The sequence below is a fragment of the Scophthalmus maximus genome, chromosome 5 (assembly GCF_022379125.1).
Source record: "Scophthalmus maximus strain ysfricsl-2021 chromosome 5, ASM2237912v1, whole genome shotgun sequence".
Lineage (NCBI taxonomy): Eukaryota > Metazoa > Chordata > Actinopteri > Pleuronectiformes > Scophthalmidae > Scophthalmus > Scophthalmus maximus.
This window is the reverse complement of record NC_061519.1, coordinates 17,152,501-17,174,320: the sequence shown is the minus strand read 5'-3', so window position 1 is coordinate 17,174,320 and position 21,820 is coordinate 17,152,501. Positions and strand designations below refer to the sequence as shown.

General features: G+C 41.9%; 2 protein-coding genes across 3 annotated transcripts; both read left to right on the top strand.

Annotated features, from left to right (window-relative positions):
- The first annotated feature begins 249 nt into the window (after positions 1 to 249).
- rab6bb (RAB6B, member RAS oncogene family b) lies at positions 250 to 6,550 on the top strand. Its single transcript, XM_035635638.2, has 8 exons — positions 250 to 461; positions 2,144 to 2,202; positions 2,822 to 2,875; positions 3,445 to 3,550; positions 3,712 to 3,823; positions 4,015 to 4,108; positions 4,853 to 4,919; positions 5,519 to 6,550. Exons 1-8 carry the CDS (start codon positions 392 to 394, stop codon positions 5,581 to 5,583), a joined length of 627 nt encoding a protein of 208 aa, XP_035491531.1. The 5' UTR covers positions 250 to 391; the 3' UTR covers positions 5,584 to 6,550.
- Positions 6,551 to 7,937: 1,387 nt separating this feature from the next.
- Positions 7,938 to 13,127, top strand: aire (autoimmune regulator). 2 transcript variants are annotated; one of them, XM_047332076.1, is made up of 13 exons: positions 7,938 to 8,405; positions 8,628 to 8,802; positions 9,086 to 9,220; positions 9,403 to 9,468; positions 9,564 to 9,689; positions 9,911 to 10,053; positions 10,164 to 10,285; positions 10,446 to 10,515; positions 10,943 to 11,080; positions 11,223 to 11,344; positions 12,090 to 12,168; positions 12,262 to 12,351; positions 12,749 to 13,127. In XM_047332076.1, the coding sequence occupies exons 1-13, from the start codon at positions 8,103 to 8,105 to the stop codon at positions 12,827 to 12,829; spliced, it is 1,650 nt and encodes a 549-aa protein (XP_047188032.1). In that variant the 5' UTR covers positions 7,938 to 8,102; the 3' UTR covers positions 12,830 to 13,127. The 2 variants fall into 2 exon arrangements, with proteins under 2 accessions (XP_047188032.1, XP_035490365.2); XM_035634472.2 differs by having other exon boundaries at positions 12,746 to 13,127.
- Positions 13,128 to 21,820: the final 8,693 nt, after the last annotated feature.

Sequence of the window (21,820 nt, the reverse complement as noted above, 5' to 3'; positions counted from 1 at the left end):
AAAAAAAAATGGAGAAAAATATCAATATTTATCTCTGGGGTGACGTGATGCTCATTAATTGGTCATTTTTAAGTCGTATAGAGAAACAAATGACTGAACCCCAACCAGTGTGCAGTTACTAATCAACATGCACGTTAATATTACAGGAAACGTTTATATCCCATATATAAAACCTACAGCATCGGGTCCAATAGAAAGGTGAGGGACGGAAATAGGTGAGGTCGCGCAGGCGCACCAGCTCTCCAGATTGACAGGAGGACGCGGAGCTGCATTCCCATCATTCTGTGAGGAGAGGAGGACCCCCCTGCGCACCCACGACCGGAGGAGACGCCGCGCCACAGAAGAACATTCTCAAAAGCAAGAATCCAAGTCCAGCTCTCTGCCCGCCACCATGTCAGCTGGAGGAGACCTGGGGAACCCCCTGAGGAAATTCAAACTGGTGTTCCTGGGCGAGCAGAGCGGTGAGTCGGCCGCCTCGGGCCGGAGGCTCGTCCTCCCCTACGGGGCAGACATGCGGAGCGCTGCGTTGAAGGCCACGTACTGCGATCGACTTCCTTTTTGTAAAGTTCCTCAGCGGAATCCGGAGGACGCCCGTGTTGTCCCCGGCACAGTCTGTGACTGTGGACAATTTGATTAACCGAGGAAGGGGGGGGCAAAAAAAATAATATGGGGAGGAGGAAAAAAAAAAAAACCCGCATGCACGTACACCGTCGCCTTGGATTCAATATAACCATCGCGATCATTGTTGATGAATTACATCGTGCCTTGTATCTTTGAGGAATTGTGTAGCATTTCGCGTCCTAGCAGCGATGTGTGTTCGGGTGTTGTGATGTGCTGCAGTGACCGGCAAATTATGCACAAGCCTGCTCCCAGATAACCGCTTTATTTCCCTTCCATCGCCTATTAACAACACCGACAATCATTTATTTCGTCCCACACCACATTGTGGGATATTTTTTTTTACCCCACTAGTGTTTTTTTGTTTTTTTTGTAGGGGATAATAAACAGTCCCCATGTGTCAGTTCGGGACACACCCAAGGCTCGGCGATGTCGGTGTAGCGTCTCTGAAGGCTCGCAGTCTCCTCTCCGGTCCCATAAATAATTCCAACAGAAAAAAAACCCAAAAAACGGGCTTGACAGCGCCACAACACTGTGCTATATATTCAAAAACGTCCATCCATTCGGGCTGGGAATGTGGTTTTTGGTGTGATGGCACAGATGTTTAGGAGGCTGCTGATCGATAGTGCTTTTCTGCGCCTGGCTGCGCGTTCAGACATCGGGTGTCTCCAGAGTGGCAGCGGCTGGTCTCTCGTCAAATCACAGCCGGATGAAGACGACCAGGCCTCAGTGTGACAGCATCTTCACCGGGCTGTGTGTGTCTTCGGTCGGGATGCCTCGGTGTGTTCATGTTACTGTGTGCTGCTGCCTGTCTGCCTGCCTGCCTGTCTGTCTGCCTGCCTGTCTGCCTGTCTGTCTGTCTGCCTGTCTGCCTGTGTGTCGCCATGTGTGTGTTCGTGTGGCCTGTGCTGCAACGTTGCTGTCCGTGGTGCTGAACCGAGGCCCGGCCACTGCCCCATCGTTGGCTTCAACTCTACTGCTGTGTGCATGTAGAGGACTCCGGTGTGAAACGGTGCTGAAGATGTAAATGAAAAACTGGTCCCGGCTCTGGGTGTGACTGAACTCCCAAAATGTCTGAAATCGTCCAGTGTTCGCGCAAATTACTCCTGTTTGTCCAAAAAATGTGTTGACGAATAGAGTCAGGGAATAAAAATTCAAATTCACTTTACAGTGACAGCATTATCCTCACCATCAATGTATTCACCATGGCTTGATTTATGGATTTTATGGAAAAAGAAAGAAAAAAAGCCTGTTGCAAAAGCCCAAGGTGACATCTTCATATTGCTTGTTCTGTCAGTCAAGCAGTGAACCCAAAGATATTCAGTGTACTCTCACATTAAAACAAGGGACAACAGGAAAATGCTCACATTTCAAACATCGCTGATCACATTTGATCACCTTCGATCCTTCTCGCCGCTTGACAAGTGAACCTTTGAACCAGTTTTCACAACATTATGTTGAATTTACTCAAGAAACTGTTTATTAACATGTTTATTAAAAACAACATCTGTGTGCTCTGTTCTAGTGGGGAAAACATCTCTCATCACTAGATTCATGTATGACAGTTTCGACAACACATATCAGGTAAGATTTGGACCAGATCCAGAAATTAAGAATCACCAGGAATCCTAGACGTTTATTCAAAAGAAATGAATGCATTATATGATGGCATATTTTGCTAGTCATTGTTTTGCACTCAGTTTCGAAATATTTTATGGAGTGTAATGATTGGCCCCTCCCTCTGTCCTAAAATGTAAAATTTGAATAAGTTTAATGGGACTAATCACTCTAAAGGTCTGCATTATATGAAGCCTTTTATGTTATAATAGTGGCTGATAATTAACTGACTAATGCTTCAGTGGTATACAAATCAGATTCTGGGTCCCCGAAGCATGTCCTGTTTTGAACATTGTCAATAGAATCATCAAAATGAAATAATGTGACGGCTTCAAAAGATATACAGATTATTCTCTCCCTTCCCCCTTTTTCCTGAAGTTCGGTAGATAAGACTGAATGATTGAGCCCCGTGGGCAATACAAACCAAATTAGTTTTTCAGTCTAATTTGATTTCAGTACTTATTGACTTCTTGTATTCTCCTTTTATTTAACAACCTTCCCTCTGCTGGGGACAGCAGAGGGGACAGGGAGACATTTTAAAGTCTGGGTTTTACTGATGATACTTCTGGGTCTTTCTCCACCACAGGCAACCATTGGAATTGACTTCTTATCAAAGACGATGTACCTGGAAGACCGAACAGTAGGAAGCCTTGAATATCATTGAAAATTCACCTATACACACACACACAGACACACACACACACACAGACACACACACACCCACACACAGACACACAGACACACACACACACACACACACACACACACACACACACACACACACACACACACACACACACACACACACACACACACACACACACACACACACACAGATGTATTCATGTATTTGTACTTGTCAGTCAGTCATCATCCTTTGGAAGAAATCTCCCAGTTTCCACTCTGTTTTGACTAATCCTTGATTTAATTTGCTTAATTACTTCTCTCCTCACACACTAACATGATTATCCTAAGGTTATTTCTGATAGTAAAAGCCAGAAATAACTTTTCCAGCCCTATGAAGTCAAAGCCTTTTCCATGGATCATCTACGCTACTTTAGCTGCACACAAGCTGATACTGGCTTATCCCTTTGGAAGTGTACTTACACGGCTTTTGCATCTGTATAATATTCTGTATGTGTGGTATGATGTTGAAACAGCTGCTCAAGGTGTGTGTGTGTGTGTGTGTGTGTGTGTGTGTGTATGAAGGTAAGGCTCCAGCTGTGGGATACAGCTGGACAGGAGCGTTTCAGGAGCCTCATCCCGAGCTACATACGAGACTCTACAGTAGCTGTGGTCGTGTATGACATTACAAGTGAGCAGCGACATTCCTGCCTTGTGTATATATATGCATTGTACTGTGCTGTGTTTAAAAAAAAAAAATCTGTTTATAATACATGGAATTATTGTCATGGCCTCTAAACACAGCAAAGAAAAAAAGGTACAGTTTTTTAACTGAACGGATGCTCTCCACAGATGTGAACTCGTTCCAGCAGACCTGCAAGTGGATTGATGATGTCAGGACAGAGAGAGGAAGTGATGTCATCATCATGCTCGTCGGCAACAAAACAGACCTGGAAGAGAAGAGGTGAGTTTGCCAGACATGGCTCATAAAAGACATCTAGCTACCGCTAACGTAGCCTTGCACATAGATTGTATGTATAGAGTATATTTCGTTAGCTGAGCAGAAATCATCTTGTTGCACAGCAACATGTCAGTGTTGAATAATCAGCCTTCATCGTCATGATGCTGAGTCTGGCCCGACATCTTTTACTGCAGGCAAATCACGATCGAGGAAGGCGAGCAGAGAGCCAAGGAGCTGAACGTCATGTTCATCGAGACCAGTGCCAAAACGGGCTGCAATGTCAAACAGGTGAAACCTGCAGTTTCACCATATTTCACAGCATTTTGGGGCGTCAGTTGCTCTCAGATCCTCTGTGTTGTCTCCTCCAAGGTGACAGAGTCACAAACATAAAATTCATGAGTGTGTACGTGTAAATATATGTAACAGGGATTCCAAGTGTGGACATTCAACACTCGTGCCGACTGAGCATCGCAAGCTCCCTCAAAACGTTGCCGGCATTGTATCTAAGTAAATTTACTTAGTACAAGTAGTTGTACTTATGCATTTCCATTTCACGCTGCTTCAGACTTATGCTCCACAGTTCTGAGGAAAATATTGTACTTTTTCCTCTACTACATTTTCCTCACAGTTACTTATGTAATATAGAAAAGACAATATATGTATATAAGATATACAAATAGGTAAAAACTAATTGAGAGAATACAATATAGTTATAATGAGCTTAATCTTTTTTTCTTTTTTTTTACAACTGCAATGATAGTCAAATCTAATATATAGTGGTACAAGGCTAAAAAGTTCTGTATGTCTTACTTTTAAAATTTTCTTTTTTCCTTCATTTACTTTTTTTAAAAGTACTCTTTGTAGATGCTACTTACATACTCTTGTTAACGTAATACATTCAGTGAAAGACTTACTTTCTCGAAATAGTGTTGGGTTGCTACTTCCCCCCTTCTCTTTATCTTTTCTCTCCACATCTTTTGTCCTCCCTGACCCTGACTCTACCTCTCCTCTCCTCCTCTTCCCTCCCACTAGCTGTTCCGTCGGGTTGCAGCAGCCCTTCCTGGAATGGAAAGCTTGGACGACGCAAATCCTGAAGGCAGTATCCTTTACAGCCGCTGTGACTCTGACGCTGTGCAGAGCCAAACAGCTGAGAAATAGGCATCTTATTTTTAATCTCTTAGTGGTCGTTGGCACTATTACAATCAGAACTAGCCATGGGTCATAAATATTTTTTTGCTTAATACAGAAGAAATCCACAGAGCTAGTGAGATAGTGTGGATGCAAAGCTATAGCACCACATAGTGGCCGCATAGGATATTACATATGCTTAGGATTTGTGATGGCGGAAGGAGGGACTCTGACTGAAAAGAGACAAAGGGATCCTTAAATGTTAATTATTTCAAATTAGTTTGAGTTGATAATTATGAGTCACAGTAATAGTATTATCAGGAAAACTGGGTCAAACATTGTGGCTTCATGAAAAACTGATACATGTGAGTTAAAAGTTTGAAGACAACAACAACAAATATCTGGGTGTAGTTAGGAAAATGTGTAGGCCTGTTTATTTTGGTTTGACTACAACCATGTTTGTATGATGTTGTTCCTGTTCCTTTACAATCTGCCATGCAGCATTAGCATATTATGTGATTTGATTATTTTTCTCACCACCTGACTTTTCCCTAACCGGACAATTCGCAGTGATCGACATCAAGCTGGACAAACCGGCAGAGCCTAGTGTCCCCGAGGGAGGGTGCTCATGTTAATGCAGAGCTGCTATCGGACAGCTCCCTTCACACCATAGGCTTGTTGTGTTGCTTACTACTGGTTAGCTTCCAGTTGACTTCTCCGATTGGATATAGGACCTTGGCCTTGTATCTGATTGGACAAATCAAATGTTATCTCTCAGTCTTGTTCAGTTGTAAAATATTGTATACTTTGTCAATATGTAAGTGACTATCGGAGTTAAGGGATGGAAAAAAGAAATCATTGACATGAAGATGACCAAAAAAACATGAGTTTTGGAAAAATGAAAAAGGGAGAAAAATTGAACAACCAACGGAGTTCTTTTCGCTGTTATGTTTTGTATTTTTTTATATATAAAAAGGGAAAGCACCAAAAATGATGCCTAAACACAGAAGGAGAAAAAGTGGGGGCCGAACACGTCTGAATGTCTGCAGCACGCATGCACGCTGATCTGATCCTTGACCTTTGGCCTGCCCTCCAGGGTCCCTGCACTCTGGGAGGAGGTTGACTATCTTAGAATGTTTTATAGCATCTCTCTATAGCATCTCATGACAAAAAACGTATCTCATTTGATATTCCCACAAGAGTCAACTTCCAGTAGGTTCACCTAACAGTAGCTGTGAAAATGTGGCACTCTATCTCTCTATGGGTTTAACTTTTATAGAACAAACTGTACTGTGGTTAAACAAAAAAAAGAAGTAATACAAAGACAACTTACTATCACAACTCCCCCCTCCCTGAGAACACTCCTCTCCTTCGCCTCCTTTCCTCCCTTTATCCCTCCCCCCTTCCAGTCGCCCCATCCCTCCATCCTGGTAATACACATAACGATCCACTGTAATGCACTGCACTGTATATAATAATGTAATATGTATGTTGTGAACGTCCCTCTGTAGAAGTGGTCCTTGTTCACCAGTATGAATAATGTAATAATGTTTAATGATTAATAAATTACAAATTAAAGGGCTTCACTCTCCTAACCATCAACATTTACCCGCCAGCAAAATACTCTATTGAGTGTTGTGTTGAAAGAAATTAGTTTTACTGATGATATATGCATGGATGTTATACAGGGATTATCAGTGTGATAGAAGAGGTCAGGTTTTGGTGAGATTTTACACAATCAGGTTCAGCGTATCTTTGACCACATCACGTGTTATATTTATATTCCAATGTTAAAAGAAAATAGATTTGACTCTTTAGATGGTATTAAGAGATAGATAACATCTAGATAACATACTGCATGTCTTAATTTGAAAGGGCTGGGGAAAAAAAATGACAATAGAGACATGCGGGCTTACAATGAGCAAGATGTATCACCTGATGAAAATCTGACTAATATTATTGTTTTTTTGTTTACACTCATATGTTGTAACGTTTCACTTGAAATATATTTTTTTTTATAATTTTGCCTAACTAGCTAGAAAACAGTTAGTCTAGCTAACAGTTCACACATAATAAACAAAGAATAATTTTGAGTCAGTGAAAGAAATATTCATTCATTTGGGAAATATTCAGTCACATGCAATAAGCTTTACTTTTCGTGTGCTTGCCAAGAGTTAGATGCAGAAAAGGTGAACATCTATCTGTTTAATGAAGCTGGAGCCAGGAGACAGAAAAAATGGACAAGGAGGCTGCCATCTGTCCAAAGGTAACAAAATCTAAATTCTAACCACTAAATAAAAAAACTACAACTTGTCATTTCTTGCACTTTGGTTTCTGTACGGCTAAACAAACCAGATTAGGTTTCCAGTCTTTCTGCAAAGCTAGCTCCAGCTGTCTCCTTGTTCCAGCTTTATTATATGAGCAGATGGAGAATATGAGCATTCCCCAAACTCTTGAACTCATAATAATTGATGTTGGAAGGTTTAACTGAGATTCAACTGACACGTTAGATCATAGGTCAATTCATTCACGAGTGTTGTGTTGAAATGTTTACGCAGAAGAAATGGAACAGGTTAAAGTGCACGACATATGTCTCGCCAGGAGGCCAGCGGCTTGATTCTTCAGTCTTCATGCCCAAAATGTTAACTTTCTATTTTCTATTGATAAGGAGCACAGAACCAAAGAGAATTCACTAAGATTGCACAAAAGACACAGTTGCAGCAGCTCCTGTCTGTTGGAAAGTTGTGATACTAGTCCTCGACCCCATGCAGTGAGTCAGCGTCTGAAAATCTGATCGTGAGGGGAAGTTGAGGTGGAAAGAACCTTTTAAGAAAAGAACTGTCACTTTGTCAGGTATTTCCCTAGACTGACGGCACATCATGTGATCCCCTGAGGGCTCAAGGCGGACAGAAGCAGTTGGTGCTGTTTGCCGACAGATGAAGTCCACAGAGAAGAGAGGTTGCTGGTGGGTGGCCGACCGACCCAGGGTTTCCCCTGAGGGTGAAACCTTCAGTGTGGAGTATCTGAAAATCCGTGCCAGTCGATAAACAGCACCGCTCTATACCGATCCTGTCATCTGTGCCAATATGAACGTGTTGCTATGCATGTGCAGTATATGAAGAGCTGAAATGCAAGATTACATTTTAAAAAAGACATGAAAACAAAGAATGCAATGACACCAGTTATCATAAACCAATGGACCTATTCGATGTCCCCTTCCCTGACTATAGGACACACCCATTATATCCAAACTACGTATGATCTCCCGCGTCCGGGTCACTTTGCATCTCATTTACGCACCAAGCGGATCATGTCCAGAGCGGAGGCTTTTAGAGACTCGAACCTTCGCTCCCTACTGAGGGGGATGCGCACCGACATTGCCATGGCTGTAGATGACCCGTTCCCTCTTGTCTATGGTTTGGCAGACAAAAACATCATCACTGACCAAATGCTGAAGGTAAGGCACAGAAAAATTCTATGAAATGTGTGTAAACGATTTCATGAACAATTCATGTCCACAGGTTATATTTCCATTTCCAGTGAAATTCCATTAAAATATTTCAACTGGATGTGTTACTCAGCTTCTTACAAGTCTGGAATGTCAAGATTACAGCATGTATTCGAAGAAATATTGGATTTTCCGTTTGGTGTATCTCCTTCTGACTGTGTGCATGTGTAGGACACTCTAGGGAAGGAGAGCAAGGAAGGGATCCACAAGGCCATGTACTCGCTCCTGTCCTGGGTCCTGGAGCAGAGACGATCTACAGTCCAGGCTTTCTGGAGCAACATGACCAAGGACTACAACCTGGACAGCTACCCCAAGCTGCAGTCACTGCTCGCTTACCTGCATTCGAGTATGTGATGTTCAGGTGTTATTGGACAGCTCAATAATGAAAATACTGGAGAAATGATTTTATCTCTCTGTGATCATGGACAAAACTGCTAATTATGTCAAACGGATTCTAAGTTGAGTCACGAAAGTTCCAACCCTTAAGGTTGTAATTTTAGATATTTATATACTGGTCAGAATCATAAAAGCATAGCTAAAACAGCAAGCTTTAGGGCAGACTTAAAAACGATTAATGTCCGCAAGTTTGGTCTTTAATGTCCTTAATCATCACTGATTCTTTTTGACAGGACGGGATTCCAGAAGTGAGAAGAGATCCTCTGGATGTGACAGGACCCCTCACACGAAGAAGAGGAGCAACGGGGACAGAGGGACCAATGCCGGCAAGCTCTCACAGTATCATGCAAAGACAACCGACGGACCAGGTTATTTCCCATCATACACCTGTTCTGACTCTGTATTATAATTATATTACATTGGTCCCTGCAGTCCATTGTGTTTCAAGATTAGGACAGTAAAGAAAGGAAAGAAACATTTCAAGACAATTGTATGAAATGAATTCAATTGAATTGAATTTAACATTTAGTTCCTTTTTTTTTTGCTCCAGGGGGTAAAGTGAAATTATACAGAGTGAAGAGTGAAGCTCCAGCACCACAGCTGCCATCCGGAAATGGTCATTTAAAAATAAGTTGTAGGATCAAAAACACACATATACATATGAAAAGTTCTTTCATACTACAGATACATATAACCAAACTTCTGCCACAGGTGTGCAGGCAGTGTCGTCGTCCGTCCAGAGAGCAGTCACCCTGTCCTCCTCCTGCCCCACAGACGTGTCAGTCAGCCATGACGCCGGAGAAAAGATCCACATCAAGCAGGCGTTTGAATCAGATGGTAAGCAATTAGATGGAAATATTAACATATAAAATATTGATTAAACTATCTTGCATAATCAGGACACAGTCGAACATTTCTGTGTTAAACAGCATCAAAATGATAAAGTAGTTAAAGCATTTTCCTCTGGTAAACGTGACAGAAATTCGGCCTAAATCACTATTCTAGTGGTAAATTTGTTTGTCTGAACATAAGAACTGAATACATGGCTTGTCATTTAGCAGGAACTGTGAGAAAGTGCATCAAGGTCGGAGGTGAGTTTTACTCCCGGGGTCCATTAGAGGAGACAAGTGCAGCGTCCAAGTCCATGGCTGCTATGGGCACATTTCACCACAAGGGGGAGACAACCCCGGGCGTAGTAAAGGTCCTAGCTCCACTTATTTGTAATGACAACATCACCTGGCTTTTCTTCTGACGTTGTGTGTGTTTACCTTATCAGTATCTTTTGTGTTCTGTATGTGTGTGTGTCTTTAGTCTCATTATAATGATGATGAGTGTGCAGTATGTAAGGACGGAGGGGAGCTGATTTGTTGTGATGGTTGTCCTCAAGCTTTTCATCTGACCTGCCTCGACCCTCCACTCACATCCATACCCAGGTGAAAAAAACACAAGGTTCCAATCTCTTCAATCTACTTATCTGGGTCTTTTCCGCTCCAATATATTATCTTATGTCTCTATGTTCAAAGATGCCTTGTTTTTTTCAACCCCTCGCTCAGAAAAGGAGGGTTTCTTTTCACATAAAATTTTAATCTGCAGTGGCAATTGGCAGTGTGAGCGGTGCTGTGGAAACAAAGTGAAAAGAGAGAAAGCCCAGCTTCCTTTACAAGTAAGGTCCTGAAAGACAAATATTACATAAGGAAGTTTACATGGACTGTACATATTGTGAAAGAATTACAAGCTGCTTTTGTATGACCATCTCTGCAAATTATGATCGAGTGTTGCTAGATCATAATGGCTGCTTTGATTAATCATAATTGATTTATACATTACTGACTACAGAGGTGATTAAATGATCTGTTCTCTGAAAAAAAATGTTTCAGTGTAAATGGTGACTGACATTGTCAGTTTTATTATTTGCAGCTTTATTTACATAGCTCAAAATCTCAATTTTGCCTCAAAGGGGAATAATCCCATGATTTGACAGCACAATCTAAGCAATCCAACCTGCAGGTCTGGAAAAAAGGGGGTTTGGGCAACAGTGATGCTCGGCATTTTCTAACACCGATCATAGTCAAAGTATTCTTCTATCACAGGTACTCGTGGCCCAGCCTCAGCAAACAAACACCAGCTCCACGAACTCCTTCGTAGACGCCTCCTTCTTCGCCCAGCTCTCGTCCTCCGCCCTCACAAGTGTCGCAGCTTCCATGAACGGACCCGCTGACAGAAACCAGGTGAAAACTTGGTGACGTTCTGCTCGTTGTACTCTCATTCACATTTTCTTGATAACTCATTTAGCATTTTGGCATCTTTTGCCACTGCCACCCGACCAAAAAAATAATCTTATTTTCTTAATGTATAAAATGTGTATCCAAGTGCGCGGGTGGAGCCCTGGTCAGTGTGAGGGAGGTGTGTGGCTTTTGTCACCTCGGGGGAGGAGACCTGACTCAATGCCTTCAGTGTTTGGAGCGTTTCCATGTACACTGCCTTTTCTACAAGTAAGACGTCCACTCGTCTCTTCTTAAAAAGAACAACTGACATTATTAAATCTTATGGATTCACGATGCAGCAATTTGAGAAGATGACAGAAAATGTCTATAGTGTGTTTAGCTCCCACAAGCTTGCTGACATATCCTTATCTCAGCGTCACTAACATCATCTACGTTGTGTAAATTATTAGAATCCTTCCAGTGAATGGCCTGTAGGTTCCTGTTTGTGTTAGCATTGACGTGCATTCAGGGTGTGTGCTTATCCTCCCTGTAGCAGGGTATACAGTTAATAAGGATGAGTGATTTTTCAAAATGCCACCAGAGCTGTTTGTGTGAGTGGATAATACAAAGATTTCATCGCATCAGATTTATTCAACTGTTTTGAATGCCTCTGTTCGGAACATTTCTTTTCTGACTCAAATCTTCTCTGAAAAAAAATTGTATACATTGAAATGATTGGATCGTATTGGTACATTAGTGTTTGTATTGTATTGCAGGAGGAGCTCATGTAATCAGTTTACCTTGCCATATGAAAGGAACTGAGCTCTTCCTCTGTAATCCTCTCGAGTGATTACATATTGATTGGCAGAAACATTATACGCCGCAGAGAGCAATCTGTGTCACTCACTGTGTTTGTGTTTGTGTGTGTGTGTGTGTGTGTTTGTGTGTGTGTGTGCGTGCATGCATGTGCGTGTGTGTGTGTGCGCCTGTGTGTGTGCGTGTGCCTGTGCATGTGCGTGTGTGTGTTTGCTAGAGGGAGATCCATCTGCTCGTCCTGCTCAAGGCCCTGGGGCAACTCTGCAGAAAAAGAGGCTGAGTCGGGAGGCTTACAGGTACAGAAAATATATAAACCTTTGCTGCACTGAATCTGACTATGTCCTAGTGTAATCTGTATAATATGTGTGTGTGTGTGTATGTGTCTCCAGCTCACCCCAGTGGTTCAAAACACATTCAGTCATGATCAGGTCCCTGAGCCCATCCTCCATAAGGACAATCTGGACTCCATCCTGGGAGATGTGAGTGAGGCTCAGTTACATGTCCAATGAAGCCACGGATGTAGACGTGACTCGAACGCGGCCGTGCGTGTCAGACACGAGAAGACTGCTGCGCTGCCTGTCACACGCACCAGACAATGACTGATAGGGAGTGATGTGTCATTGGGTTGTTTTGTGTGGCCTGAAATGTGCGCTGTACAGATTTGAGAAGTTAGGAGTCGTATTAAATGTTAAGGGGGGTAAAGATTGTTGCTGTATGATATCATTGCTTTTAATGACATCATACATGTTTACCATAGTCTTGTGTGAAACAACTGATCTGACTGTGTGTGTGTGTGTGTGTGTGTGTGTGTGTGTGTGTGTGTGTGTGTGTGTGTGTGTGTGTGTGTGTGTGTTTTCCCGCTCTTTATCTCAGCAGGGCTCCATGGATGGCATCTTGCAGTGGGCTTTCCACAACATCTCTCAGCCTCTCATGGACTCACAGGGGTGTTACCAGTGACAAGCAGACAGACAATCATACACGTGAGCTCTTGGACAGTGAAGTCATAGTGTAAATGTGCATCGATGAAACTAACTGATTTAAAATGTGCCTGCACTATGTAAATCGCCCTTTTCACCTTTTACATAATCTGGCCTCGCTGTAATGCTTGTACCTACTTTTTCATTGAGTTATTTCATTGCAAAAAATTTTTTTGACCCTGTCGCCAATCAGCACTCCATATTATTTTACAAGACTTTCAAATTTCCTCCTACATTGTGTAGCACAAGTAAACAGAAATAAATACACTTAGAATGTGTCCACTAGTGTGAGAATTTTTGTGTTCCACCTTTGTTTTAATGTGAGTGAGACTGTGTTCGTACCGTCAGGGAAAACAGTGTTAGGGAGGATAGAAGAGTAATCCCTTATCAAACCCACAAAGACACAGAGAAGAAGTGCAAGTAAACATGCACGTGTACATGTGTTCATGTGTACATGTGTATAGTGGTTTTAAAAAAACGACAATGCAAACTTCCACGTGTGCACAAAGTCAGTCTGTCTCTCTGTGGGGATCTGTAGAAGAATTCACGTTCACACATTACACCATATGGTTTCAATACGATGAAGTATGCACACTGAGAAATGCCTCTGTTTAACAGGAATTCCTTGAAGACTATCACGTAGATGAGGAATGTTGTTTTTGTCATGGGATTAGAGAGTTTGAGCATAACTGCCAGAGGGATGGAGCTCAGCCAGGCAGCACACAGATTTTTCTCCCCTCGGTATTTGGTTGCCATGGCTCCCAGCTCCTACAGGCCCAAAACAGAGGATGAGAAACATGCTCGTTCCAGTGTGTGTGTGGTGTGTGTGTGTGTGTCTGTGTGTGTGTGTGTGTGTGTGCATGAGTATATCTGTTTATTTACCAGTCAACTTTCTTTCAATGGTTCATGAAACATCCTGAAAACTCTGTGTCCTGTCAGTGAAAGCAACGTCACCAACATCATAGGAGTTTCACGCGGTTTTCCGTGCATCTTTTCCACGAAGAAGGAAAATCGAAGATGATGTCATGCAATGAGATTTTTTAAAAATTTGACAAAGTTTTGTCAGAGCATGTGTATAACAGGAGCAAACTTTATCTAATTTTGCAGCCTTAACAATTCTGCTTGCATTATTTCCTCAACTGCACACTATGATGACTCGTGCATTTCTCTCACAATAACAGATTTCTTCAGTTTCTAATTGCATACCACATGAGAGACCACATGGAAAAAACTGCTAAATTACTCCAAGCGCTCACTCTGCTTTAAAAAAAAAAAGGAAAGGGAAAAGGAAAAGGCAAGCAACTTCTCACCACTAGGTGGTGTGGGTCTGTGAATGATCCACTTACCAAGTCTGCTGTTCAGCATTTTACTGGAGCGTGAGTCTCAAATAAGCATTGCAAAATGATAGGAGGAAGTATTTCCACTGATAAAACAATGTTTGTGTAAGTGGGAATTACCAAGATTTCATCAGAACAGAATAACTGTCATAATGATTTCCAACACAAACATGTTACACGACAAACATGAAGGACATATGTTTATGTAAATCATCTTCAAACAGATTATCACATAACAGACTCTGACAGGGATGAGAGTTGGGTCTTTATTTGTAAGGGAGATTTCCTACATTCATGTATTGCTAATTGTATCAGAGTAAAAGATCATCACTGATACACTTTACATCTGGTACAACGCCCACCTCTGGTGGTATGCACGACCTTGGCCCTTGACATTTTCTGAAAGCGCAGAGTCCTCGAGTTGTGAGGTGTTTGCTGTCGTTTTCAGAAGCAGAGGCCACAGAAGTTATTTTTTTCCTTCGGAAAGATGATATATTTTAATGTTGGTCTTTGTAACTTTGAAGTAGGCTTCGTCTGAGGAAAATTTTAAAAAATCCCCCATCAGCCTCCTCTTTTCCCACTGACAAACTATTTTCCTGCATCGACTGCTAGCCTGCTAAATTGTTAGCCTCTGCAGCATCCACTTTGCGACAGCCAATAGCAGCAGTGCTGTCAAGACTTAACCTCTTGAACTTCAAGCATGAGCTCACGTGTTCCATATGAAGGCAGCAGTAGATAGGAGTCATCCCAATAATCGCTGTTTTTCTGTCCTTCAATTCCCTCAACAACCGCTCATCCAGTGCAGATTGAAGTAAGTCAGTGCTTGGGGTTGGCGTTTCAACAACCACAAAAAAATGTCACAGTCAACACTGCACTTTCTGAGGTCCCCCGAAAAACGCACCCACCAAGTGTGAAGTCTGATGAGCCATTGTTGGGAAAATCGAAGGAAAACATTATTATCAAAGGCCTTATTCTTGCTCATCAGCTCTGTTGCACCATATCTTATTTTTTTCTCCAACCGTACACATTTTATTTCCTGCCACACTACATTCCTACATGATGTCTAATGAGGCGGAAATGTCACAAAGGTTATCCAGAGTAGTTTGTTGTTCGAGGGCCACGACCACTATGCACACACTTTCGTCGAACGCTGAAGCAGTTTGACATTTTCTCTTTCTTTCTTGTTGAATTAAACAGAATATAATAACAGTAACAGACGGTACGCACACAGTTGTCTGTGTCAGTCAGGCATTGTGAAATCGCAAGGTTGAATTCCTCAAACACTCACACACATCCTGTTACAACTCCATTGGTCATATGCCTGGAATTCTTGGGGAAAATATCATAGGTGAAATTCCCACGCTTTGGGCATCCTCTCTTTGCATTTTTTGGCACTTCATGACCCTAGGCAGTTTTTCCACTTTGTCTTCCAGCTGGGCCACTGATGGGCTGAGGGTTTCTAAGAGAGCTGAAGCCTGCAGGACCCCTCACTCTCTCTTTAGACTTTTGTTGTAGGCAGGAAATTGCAAGGGGCCCTGCATTGTCTTGACGTTAAGTTTCACTTCTTTAAACCACCGAGGAATAACAGCACATGGCACTATAATAACGTTTGGAAATTCTTTCCAGTAATAAAGCTAGTGTTATGTTTGCTTTTATTACAGCGGCGATGCTCTATTGAGGATTTAAGGGCTAAAATTACACGCAATTCTTGCAAATCAGACAGACAGGTAGAAGACATGTAGATCAGATCATATATAAATATTAAATGCAGTTGAATATGGGATCTACATCTACAAGGACCCAAAAGGGGAGTATCTATGTTGGTGTCACAGTAGCTAGTGGGCAGCAATGCAAAGCAATTACATCGTACTTTCACTCAAGTATTGAACTTAAGGACAATTTTTAAGTTGACTTTAAGTATTTAAATATTGTGCAAAACTGAAGAACAAACAAAATCTTAATGAAAATATATTTGATTTCAGCATTTCAAGGTATTTGAGAATATTTTCCACAACAGCTATGAGAGTGTAACTTCTGTTATGTTTTGATTTAGTGAGATGGTACAGTTCCAACATTCCTGTGTTACATAAGGGAAGTCTGAGGTCAAAAAAGTTTGAGATCATATTTGTGTTACTGATCTTACTGAAGTAGATCAGGACATACTGTTAGCTGCGGGCGAACACACACACACACACACACACACACACACACACACTGCTGTGTTGCAAGCTTTCTGCCTCGAATCGTTTATTCTTCTCTCTCTCCTGGCACCTCTGTAACCTGACTCCAGGCTAAAGTCAGGAACAATGGTCACTTTGCTTTTACACTGAATCACCCTGCTTAGACCCAGCACACTGAACCATAACACAATGAGATTAATCTGACAAGACAGCGGCTCACCCGGAATCCAGCAATTTGTCTGGACATCTCCCTATGTTGAAGTGTTTTACAGCACTTCATCAAAAGTCATGAAGTCACGGCCTGTGACTGCCTCTTGTCTTTCTCTTGCTCTTGCTGTTTGGGGCAATTTGGTCTGAAGACAAATATCTGAACGTCTGGTTACGGAGAAGAAAACTCTTCTAACTCTCGCTGTTCCTCTGTGTGTCCCCAGAAGAGGCCAGATAATGATACGCTGGCAGGGCAGATTGCAGGGTTGCCGTCCGTCTGAAACTGTAAACACAGCGGAGAAGGCTCATTAGGACATTCCAGAAAAGTCCTCAACTGGGAATTCTTGGAAGAGTTTCTCGGGTGTTTGCATTCTTGCGTTGGGACAGCAGCGCTAACAGCGTCTCCTGTGATCACTGCCCTGTTCCCAACGAGAATTATGTGAGGGGGAATGACGGCGAGCAGATGTTGAGCATTCCTCTGCACACCGTGAACTGGACAGAGGTGACACAGGTTCAGCCAATCGTGTCAGACAGGAGGAGATATGTGACACTTTGAGCTGTGCTTCTTGTCCAACTCCTTTATAAAGGAATCGGATTTGCTCATATCATTTCATAGAGTTTATGTTCACGGCAAATGCACATCACTGTAACTGGAATAATATCACAAGTGGAGAAGAGTCATAAAGTCAGGCAAAGGATTTAGTAATGTGTGTATTACTGAATAGCTTGAGTTAGCTAACAATAGCCCCCAAAGGCTGATGGAGTTGTTGGAGACCAAAACAGAGCAAAAAGGGGATAAATATTGAACATATATTCAACAGGTGTCGGGAAACATAATTCCAAATGAATCATATTGTTTCTCTGTAACTGTTCGATGTATAAATAGCCAATGGTTTGCAATTGATGCTATATACAGTAGAGTACGGTTTATGAGGCAATATGTCACTGTACATTTAAAGCTTGATCCAATGCCCCGAGTGGCCATGTGAAATTTGACAGTGACAGACATTCAATCCAAACATCATCATATAATTGAAGTTACTGTTAAATATGTTACAGATGTTTGTTTTCATATGTCTGCAACAGGGACAGAGTCCAACTGCAAACACAGGCATCCACATTCATAGCCATGTCACTATGAGATAATTCTGAAAAAAAGTGTCGCTCTCAATCAGTTGTCACAGTTGCTTGGTTTAGTTTTTGATTTAAACATTCAGGGTTTTTTTGATTTTTATTTTATCTCTGGAGGGCTGACAGATATCATGACACTTTCACCCGATCAGAACAAAGTGTGGGTCAGTTGTCCTCAGATGTAATTCAGATGAAGATTAAGCAAATGTTTGGTCAAATGATTACGCAGAGCAGTGGCAGACATTAGGAACCAGGAGATAATAGAGAGATAAGTCATGACATTTAGTCAGCACCAAAAACATGTTACTGATTCTGCCTATTTTCCATGAATATGAACCAGATAGTGCCGACACAGCTGATCCGCTGACAGCTTTATCATCAATGCACAATGTGACTTTTCATTGACTTTAAAGTGATTCAAATGATCCCCCCCCCCACAATTTTGTATAATTGGCCATTTGAGTTAATCTCAGACAAGAATAGATATTTTTCCCCTGCTCTCCCCCTCCTTAAAAATAGACTGTCTGTGTTAAATAGGACAACGACCTTCTATAAGTCAACACAATAGGGTATTTGTGTGTCAGTGGAGGCCTTGAGTTGCAACCATTTAACATATCTAACAGCTGAATCATTGTCACTTACTGGTAGTAACACCAGAGTTGGAACTCATCCTTAAGATAATGGATTTTTCCAGTAGACACTTACAAAATTGTCTGATTTGCACAATAGGTGTATAGTAATATGCCAAAGAGGGAGTGAAAAATTTGAAGAAAAAAAAAACTGCTATGGTATTGGGCATGGCCAAGAAAAAACCCAATACATTTTTGCACAGATATGGAGAAACAGGCGGATCCAAGAATTTTAATCATTTTATTTAACATTGCGAGATAGGGCTTTATTGTATGTATGTATTAAAAAAACCCATTTTCATCAACTTCCCAGGGAATAATTTATGGATATTGATGAGAAAAAGTCATATTCAGGGGGCAGATATCTATGGTATGCTATTTGGTGCGGCTTGATTGAATGTAAGGTGACTGTTTGGCATTGGCAGAGGTATTTTTTCCAGAAACTCAACATTTTGGTAAGTGACCAAAGTTTCTGTTTTCATTATGTGTTCATTAACATGAATTAAAACCAAATACTGAAATTGATACAACTCAAAACGTCAAAAATGTCTCATTTGCTACACTTCAACACACAATGCAAACAACACCATTGTAATTTCTAAGATTGGGAAAGTAATACAATAAAACGCACACTATTTTTAGATAATGTTCACTTAAAACATTTGAACAGAACAAAAAATTCTGGGGTAACAGTGGGAATATATCCCCTGCTGTTGGAAATACATATTTGCTGAGTTATCTAAATCACATTTTCTGCTAAGTTTACTGAAGAGTTGAGGGCTCAAATCTACATCTGACAAACTTCCACTTCTCATCACATCCCGATCCCCTGCAGCCAACTATGTCCATCTCCTACCTGCTCACCCTCTCTCCTCCTCACCCCTCAATGAACCCTCGCACACCCCCCACTCACCATCCCAGCCCACATTCCCGTCATTGCTTCTGGACCATGGAAAGCCCCTGGTACATTTTCAGAGCTGTTGAGCTCGTATACAGGCACAGGGCCCATGTCTCTCTCTTTCCTCGGTGCCTTTGGCCAAAGCCAGCCATCAGATCACATGCTATGTGCAGCCTCAGCAGCAGACGAGCACAGTTATTTGCTGGGGGCACACATGCTGGGGCCTGAATGAATGACTGGCATTCTGGTGACCTCCCAGGATGCCAGCGGGCTGCCGGGGTGGAGGGCTGTTTTAGGACACGGTGTCATGGCCTGTTGCTGTGTCATTCATCTGTGGGAGGCATGTTGTCTCCGGGGCAGAACATTGCAAAAATGTTTTCACACCTCTTGAGGGCAGCTTGGAATTGTATCTATAAAGAGCCTCAGAGATATGACTCCGAGTAACGGTGTTCAGTTTGGTTCCACCCTGAAGATGGTGAGACTTAAAAGGGATTTGTTGTGTGATTCACAACCATTTTTTTTTCTATTCTGACACACTGAAGAGTAGTCTGTTCACTAAGTCCCACTATAAAACTCAAATATTAGTCATTCTAAAAGTGATCGAGCATCTGGCTCTTAGTAGAATGTGTCAGGTAGTATATGTTGTACAAATTTATGACTCGTTTTCTGTCTTGACACTTGACCTGTCGGTTGAGATTAGAGAAGCTGCACACAGTTTATAGACAAGTCAAAAAGAGAGCACAGAGAAAAGAGGCAGGAGACCTGAGGGGATGAGAAGAAAATGGAAAAGGGAACATCATTACGGTGACACTCAGCTATTTGCCCTCAGCGCTGTATGAGTAATGTCTGAGAGCACAGGCCAAGTATTCACAGTGCTTTGAGACACAAAAGAAACAGTAAAGTTGCCATGGTGATATCAACATGTTAATCTCATGTGTTAAAGGTGCAACATGGAAGTGTTTTCATTTCCCAACAGCCCAAGATGCCCTTTAAATCCAGGGCTACTGGGTAGATTTCTGTCCTACTAATCCGTATACTTTGTTTTGGTCATTGCCCATTAAAAAGTAATATTTGCAACAACTAGCATAGGATAAAAGATTAAGGTAGTGGGTCGAGAGTATCACAGTGCATTTGGATGAAGCAGAACATACATGCATTTTGTAGTATCTGACATCCAGGCATTACATCTGCTCCAGTTAACATGCCTGCACCTCTCTGTTGTATATGTGACTTGTGATTACCATTGACAAAGTTACAGGCTGCAATATGTCGTACTGGTCAATGTGAAGGCCAACACAAGCTGCCAAACAGAGGTCAATAAAACAGTTCACTGTTTAAGCTTTCAGTTAAAGAGAGCACATTACAGCGTTTCTTATGCTCTAGGCTTCCTTTCACTTTTGAATGCTGGTAACACTGACTTCTGCACAGCAATAGACAATACGCTTCTCAGATATCCTGACTGTGGAGAAAAATGTGGGTTTTCCAGTTCTGCAGATCGGGAAGCGATGGGTGCATGTGGTCTCCCTGAAAACACACCTGAAAATCACAGTTGGGGTCAATTGAAGTGATTAAAAACTACAATTGAGATCATGGTAGTCTCTTGGCTGCAACATCCATCCATCCATCGTCTACCGCTTTATCCATTTAAGGGTCTGTAGTTTCATACTTACTGTACGGACATGATCGTGGTGTATATTTTCTAACTCTCCATAAAGAAACAGAATAACCCCCTTTCCCACAATTTGAAACCATTCCTTCAGATTTTAGTCTGCATCTTGGTCACCCAACGACATCAATTACGTTCATCTACCATTTATCACTTACTGAGGGAAAGAAAACAAAACCTGTCCCAGATATGATTGCGCTACACATCTCTTTATTTACGTCTGCACACTTAACCAGATTCATCTCTTGTGACTCACGTCTGAAGTCTGTTTGCTGTGAACGTTTGGAAAGTCCCTTGAATGCAGCTCGACTTGCTGCAACATGCAGAGATTTATTTCGAATCTTCGCTTTAAACACATGAGTAACCAACTGCCTATTTATTTTCTTTGCTTTTACCCTCAACAGGTGTCAAAGAGGAATTATGTTAGACCCATGCTTGCCTCAACATCATTTAATCTGGAAGTCAAACCTGGCATCACAAGTGAATCTGTTGTGAAATATGAATACATGGGAAGCCTGTCGTCAGTGTTTCCCGGAGAACAGGATACCACTTGAGAGCAGCGCACCTTGTCCTCTTCTATTGTGTATTGTGTGAATAAGGAAGCCATCCGTGGATGTGAGAGCCAAGGACAGGAATCCATGTCACCCCTTCCAACCCTATCAGTTACATTCCTCATCAATCCCGCCATATCACATGACCCTGTCTGCTATTCTGTCTCATTCTTTCCCACACGGTCGGACGCTGTAACACATCCTGTCACATCCAGTCCCTTTCACTCTGTCTCAAGACAGATACCATCATCGAGGTCCACCGTAATCTAGAGATTTTAACGTACATGAGGGAACGAACAGAGAGATATAAGAACGATAGACATAGGCAAACATCTTGTTGTTTGTTCTTCAGTTTAACAACATGTCACATCT